General features: G+C 35.3%; 1 protein-coding gene across 6 annotated transcripts in view; it reads left to right on the top strand.

Moving 5' to 3' along the window:
* The first annotated feature begins 3,289 nt into the window (after positions 1-3,289).
* Positions 3,290-6,955, top strand: part of LOC148605501 (CREB-binding protein-like) — a 30,466-nt gene continuing 26,800 nt past the window's right edge. For 5 of the 6 annotated variants that reach the window (XM_088549796.1, XM_088549795.1, XM_088549794.1 and 2 more), the window contains exons 1-3: positions 3,290-3,819; positions 5,197-5,873; positions 6,265-6,396. In XM_088549796.1, coding sequence (XP_088405922.1) covers positions 3,723-3,819; positions 5,197-5,873; positions 6,265-6,396 — 906 coding nt within the window. In that variant the 5' untranslated portion in view covers positions 3,290-3,722. The remainder of the gene's footprint in view (positions 3,820-5,196; positions 5,874-6,264; positions 6,397-6,955) is intronic. The other variant, XM_088549798.1, reaches the window with a different exon arrangement.

Raw genomic sequence — 6,955 nt, 5'->3', positions numbered from 1 at the left:
CCTTTAACTCCTTATCAGTACCTGTTCATATCTGAACCAGTCGTTCACTGTCGATATATTCAAGTTGCCTACAAATGCTTTATTGTTAGACGCATAATAAATCATTTGATGGTAAGCTAGAAATGAATACCCTGCGAGATAATCAATTACAGAAATGCCGAGTACCAACTGGAAGAGCTGCCTTCGGATATTTCATGTAGGTCTATGCGGGTCCAAATATTTACAACAAAAAGATGGGACACTGGTTCTGATCAAGAAACTTAAACAAGAAATTTGTAAAAAATTGTAAATCTTGTAAAGTGCCTCAACTTACCACTCTTGTTAACATGTCAGTTGGAAATACCTGTTTTCCTGATAAATGGAAAGAGGCACAGTTATCTGATTATTTTGACAAAATATTTGATCTTTTTTCTATGTGCTTAGATTGCCTCCCCCACGAAATTCTGCTCGATAAATTATCAGCATACGGTGTTTCCATAAATTCAGTCTTCCTCCTTAAATCTTATTTATCAAACAGCAAATTAAAGTTAATGATGTTCTGAGTAGGTGGATGACATTCAAAAAGGTGTACCCCAGGGCTCCATCCTAGAGCCGTTGTTGTTTAACGTTTTTTTTTTTTTTTTTTTTTTTTTTTTTTTATAAATGACAGTTTCCTCTTTGTAGAAAAAGAGCCTATATAATCATGCAGACGATAATACCTTGATTTTGATAAGTTAATCTCTACCCGTGAATCTGAGTCTCAAATTTTGATTGATTGCTTTTGATTTAATAAAATGCAGGCAAATCCTAATGAATTTCAAGTTCTTTCAGTTGGGAAAAAGATAATTGAGAAAAATAACTCCATCAAAATTCAAAATTCAGACTAAACTTGCGAAAAAACGGTAAAATTACTATGAAAGGAATAGATATTGACTATCAGTTAAATTTTGATGATCATATCAGTGTGATCTGCAGAAAGGCATCTCAGCAGCTAAACGATCGATATAAATTGATGCAGTGAATGATTACTTTGATTAAAATTGCTCTTGTTATGTACCAATGTATCAAAGCATCCATTGTTTGGTCGGTTTTTCTAATCAACCATTGGCGGTGTCTGAATTTGATATGGATTGGTACATTTCTATGTAAATAGCTTCCAATTTAGAACACTAACAAAATTAATTAAAAAAGTGTTATATAGCTATTTTGCTATCACAGAAATGTATATTTTCAGTCTGTGTGAACTGCGCCTAAATATAATATATCATTATTGCGCAAGGTTTTTCATATTGGTTTTATTATTGGTCCGAGACTAGCCATGTTGACACGTCATATTGGCCTAGGCCAATATAGATTTTAACCAAGCGAATATAACGTATTGAGGCTAGAAACCACTAATTCCACTTCCCATAGGTTTCTATGCTAATTTGACAATATTCAATGGCTTCTCTGGACTTTACCTTAACTTTAACCTGCAGAGGACTATATATCAGCATGATTCTACATATGTCAGCTCACAATCCTCAGAATGGCATGTGGGGTTAGCAGACTTGCAGTGCAGTACTGGTCACCGGAAGTGAAGGGTCTATAAATAGCATGGGAAATCCCAGTGTTTTCACAAGATAGGGGTATATTTAGAAACCATTATGGAGATTAGGCTTCACATCACAAGAGGCAAAATCACCTATAAAATGTACAGAAATGTTTTTCCTTTCAGAAACTGTTTAAATTTTTTAAATAAGATGAGAACTTTTTTCACAGCACCATGAGGAACAGGGGTAATTTCTGCGTAGGACTATTTTTGCGTACGTTCCAAATGCTCATTGGTTGAATTGGTGGTCTGTAACCTATTGAACGGCTAAATTCCGTATTGGCGCACTTCTGTATTTTGTATTGTATTGCAGTTTTGGCTAACATTCGAACAGTAATAGTACGCATAGGACATTTCAGGAGCGAATGCATGCAGAAATAAGGAGGATAGAAAGTTATGAAAGGGGTCCAGTCTATTGCCTGCTCATTTTTGTCCTAACTTTAAAATTGTACATATTCTACAAAATTTTCCTTCTTTGGCACTTGGACGAAATGTTTTTATGAATACGTTTTACCTTCATCGGACAAGTAGCAGAAATTGCCCTCTCTTCCAAGACATCGGTGTTCGCCCCAATTTTTATCGAGGACAATAAAATGCTCGTTCTGGTGTGTATTTTTTTTTTTCATTTGATCATTTCTCTCGTTTGAAGAGGCGGATTACCGGAGGACTTCCGTTCCGCTCCACACGTTTATAAAAAGGGGGTACCAGGCTTTAATTTGCCATGCGTCCTAGCCACTCTTGGATCCACCATTGCATATATAATGCTGCAAATAAAATGTGTAGAAATAGATACCAAAACATCAAAACAGAAGTGTGCCAAGTATATAAACAGGTCGGTGATTTTCCAAAAGGGGGGGTCCGACCCCCGAAATACCTCAGCTGGATCTGCCAATGGTGCATTTTTTCGCACAAAACTAGTGCAACAACTATATAATTCAACTTGTGATGCAAGGCGGTTCCAGGGATTTGGGGGTTCCGACTATTATTTGTTCACTTTTGTCAAAATTATGCACAAATTAAGCCAACACAATTTTCCAAAAGGAATACCTCTGGGTCCATGGCTATATAGCATATAGTGCGTTAAGTTGTTCATAGCTATATGTATCAGTTTTTTTTTCAAATCTGAATTTAAATAGCGCAAAGCTCTTTTTCTCGCTGGTGAACCGGTGGAAAAAGTATCATGAACCGGGCAGTTAAATTGGGGAATGTACATTTGCACATGATAAATTGTCGAACTACTTAGGGAACACAGTTGTCTCGAAATTACACCAAAAAACACCTCTCTCATGGTTTCAAAAACTGATGGCAAATAAAAAATGTCGGGTGATCATACATCTTTGAAAAATTGCATAAATCATGCCTCTATATTTCAATAAATACATTTTGATCTACATTTAAAAATCTGCATATCATAGGGTAAGAAACAACAAAGCAAAACGAATACATTTTGCATTATTTTCAAAAACAATTAAAGGAACTATCTCTGTTGGGCAAAAAAAAAACGAATTAATACCATTTCTAAATATACGCATTTTCGTTAATTTGATTTTTTTTCTCGAGCACCTTATATTCCATAATTAACATTCGGTCATTTCCGTAACGCCCGTTAATGACCCGTTATTACTCCGATGCGTCATTGTTAACCAATCAACGACAAATATTTTATGTCACGTGCTCATTTCCGTAAAGAAAATTCCTATTCGGTTATGTTCGGAGTGCTCTGTGACAAGCGTAAAACTTTTCATCAACAGCCGCCATCTTAAGTTGGTGAAATTAAAATTTTCCGTCGAATTTTGGGACTCTTTTCGAGGCGAAGAGAACCAAATTATCATCGGAGGAGCGATGATTGGATTGTCATTTTCTCACAGATAATTTTTTATTGGAATGCAGTAAGTTGATTTTGATCAGAAACATGTGAAACGTTAATCACCGGAATGTATCGGCTTTGTGAAAAATCAAAATGGAAAACCTGGTAATTCGGTGAAGTAATATTGTTTAATTTGACTTGATTTGACATTATGGCAACTTTTGCATTTTACAAATTGTATTTATTTGCATTTTATCTCTATTTGGATTGTGGATCGTAACGTATTTTGGATATTTTTGAGTTGTCTGCAAGAGGACCAAGACTTGAAAACAGAAATTAACCATCATGGCCGACCAGTTCGGAGGTTCCCTTGAAAATGATGGCCCACCAGCCGCTAAGCGTGTTAAGACGACACCAAGTGCAGCATCCTCAGATGGAGGAGGTAAATATTGTTTGGTTTATGCTCTTGATTTATGGTATTGACCATTGCGATGATATTAAACATATATTCACCTGAATTTATGAAGACCTGAAATGTAAATAAATAATGATATTGAAGAACAGTTCCAAGGTTGTTGCAAAGCATCCTGAGTAAAGACAGTATCCTGAACTTTTTAGATATGACACTAAATTGTATGATTTTAATAAAAAAAAAACATCAAGTACATATATACATGTATGTTTTGTTGACATCTAATAATAAGGAAGATGTAATACATGATTATGATTATGATCATGTTAGGTGTTTACATTGAAGCTGAAGCGTCTGTTTGTTCCTGCTTTTCATGGCATTTTCATCTGATGATTGTGACCCAAAGGTGTACAAGAATTACAGTGACTTCTGTTGCTTGCTGAAAAAGTTAAATTTGAGTCAGCTTTCCCAGTTGTTTTACATTGGGTGAGAGCACCTCTCATTTTTTTCCAAGTCAGAATTTTTGTACCTCTATGTTTGTTTACATTTCTTTTTTTCCTACTATAAGGTATAACAATAAGCATTAGTCAAAATCCTTTGTTTTTCCGAACAAGTCATTGTCATGTTGCAATCATAATTGAATTACCTTCCTTGTTAGTTGGATACCATGAAACAAAAAAACTTAATCATAGCCTAGCATTTTGGACTATATTGTACCGATTTTTCATTAAGAGTTATGTCATTATTAAGAGTTGTGATATTTTGGGTTTTTGTTTTTGTTGTTTGCCTACTTGGAGTATTTGCACCAAGTTTATATGTAGGAGTTGTTAGCTTAGTGATATGTCTTTGATTGTTTCCTGTGTGTCTTAATTTTTAAGTTTATTTGTTACATGCAAATCAGATCTACTTTGTATAGCATGTTTGTAAAGATGTTTTAGTGTTACATTTTTTTAGATGTATATTCTTATATCTCCCAACTTCCGAAATACATTTTTCAAACCTACTTGAAACTCTTCATGGGAGGATATTTGGTATTGATATTTTACAATATGTATGATTTATGAAAATGTATGGAGTTGAGGAAGTAGTGAGCTGATGATAATTAATAAATTGTGCCAGATTCTTGATACATGTACATATCATTTCACTAGCCCAAATTAATTTTTATTAGCCCCAGGCTTTGGGCTAGTGGCTAAAGGCTAGCACTGCATATATATATGTACAGTGTATTGGGATGTTTTTAAATGTTTGATTCTATTTACCTTCAACAATGAAAGCCTTGTACAAGGTTTAAGACTTATCAAAGGATTTTTTTTTCTCGTTTTTATAAAAAAAAAATACATGCAAAAGTAAAAATGTGTCCTTTGGTGCAGGAGTCTGAACATAGCCTCTCTTTAATCTTTTCAGAATTCAGCTACAACAGCCAAAGCTTATTTGATATGGTGAACGATTTGCCTGATGAGTTACTTGGACCTAGTGACTATCCAACTGGTGGAGGGAATGATGATGTTACAAGTGCTCTTGGGAACAAATCTGACAATGCTTTGAACAAACATGTTCAGTTATCAGCTTTGTTGCAAAATACTAACCAGGCTAATCCAGTACCAAGCCGAAGTCCAAATGTAATGAATAACAATCCATTAAACAGTCACAGGAGTCCATTGTCTAACAGTTTATCATCACCACCACACAATAATATGGTGGGGAAACCTGTCTCTGCTGGTAATGACCTCAATTTTGTGTCAAGTAGTGCAGTCTTTATGTCCAATGCTAATTCAGTTAGTAGTATGGGCACTATGGCTAATAGTAATGCCATGAGTTCTCTTGGATCTCATGCCAATGTCAGTTCAATACCTAGCAGTATGGCAGGCTTTTCAATGGCACAGAGAAACCCCATGATGCCTAATGGACCACAATATGCCGTTAGTGGACAACCTGGTCAAGGCAGGGGCATGGGTCCTGGTCCACAAATGCCAAATTTACAACCTACTGGAATGATGAATATAAATCCCCAGATGAGGGTTAACATGGGACACCCAGGACTTCAGCAAAATGTAGGCAATCAGCCGACACAACTTCTTAATGTAAGTATCATGTCTATCAGAGTTTTATGTGTGGATGCACATTGTACTTGCTGTGTAGTTGATCAAGCATTTACAGGGGTTTAGTCAGTGACCATTTACCCAGGCCTTTTCTTGTCAAAAAAACTTCATTAAAAAGAATTTAAAGGAATGACACCTCAAAATCCTTAGTGAGAATCTAATATGAAGGGTTTTCGAAGTACTGAATCAGAGATGACTTATTGAAAAAAAATATCATTGTCTTTTTTCCTGCATTCTTGATTACTTGAACTAAATTTTGTTAAAATCTCCAGAGCTTAATTGACATTTTAAGACCATGCTTTAGTTCTGACTGAGTTGAGGCAGGAAAATCTTTGAAATTTGAGATGGTATTTTACACTTTAAATTATTACAGCAAAATGGTCCAGTTGGTAATAATCATTTTGGTTTCAACCCACAAAAGATGGGACAACCTGCATCAACTGTTAGTCCTTCCATGGCAGCAATCATGACACCACCATCTGCTAACATGCCTGGTAACAGTCTGGTAAGTTGTCATTACCTTCACTTATGTGAGTTCAGTAAGTGTTCATTGGACTGCTGATTAAGATTTTGACTGGTAGGAATTGCATTGGCATTGTCTGCATTCACAAATTTTCCAACTTTCTGGTGATCCCCTAACCGTAATCTGTTTATGGTATCAGCAAAAACTTCCAGAATTTCTGTTTTCCTTCATCAAATTTGTGTTTTGTTGTGTATTTAGCAGGTATTTGAAGTGTTCGATAAAAAGAGAGAAATGAGAACAAATTACAGGCTGTTAGTGTCAAAGCATGCGCTGAGTGAGACGGCGAACTACATGTACATGTAGTTACGTCATCTTCAGCCAGTCCTTTTCGACCACCGAAAAAAGCTTGAGTTTACTCTGAGACATCTCTATTAAATTTAAAGTACATTTCAATTACAATCTACATATATCAATCTTTATTTTCATGATTAGTTATGTTAACCGATTTGACCTTAATGGATGCCAACCGATATTTATTCTTGTATAAAAACAACCCTTGATGAACCTCACATGTGTAGCTATCTATTTTTACAAATTTGAA

This window comes from Perna viridis, chromosome 10 (assembly GCF_037379345.1).
Source record: "Perna viridis isolate PV_CMFRI_1.1 ecotype Kerala chromosome 10, ASM3737934v1, whole genome shotgun sequence".
Taxonomy (NCBI): Eukaryota; Metazoa; Mollusca; class Bivalvia; order Mytilida; family Mytilidae; genus Perna; species Perna viridis.
This window is presented reverse-complemented; position numbering and strand designations above follow the sequence as displayed.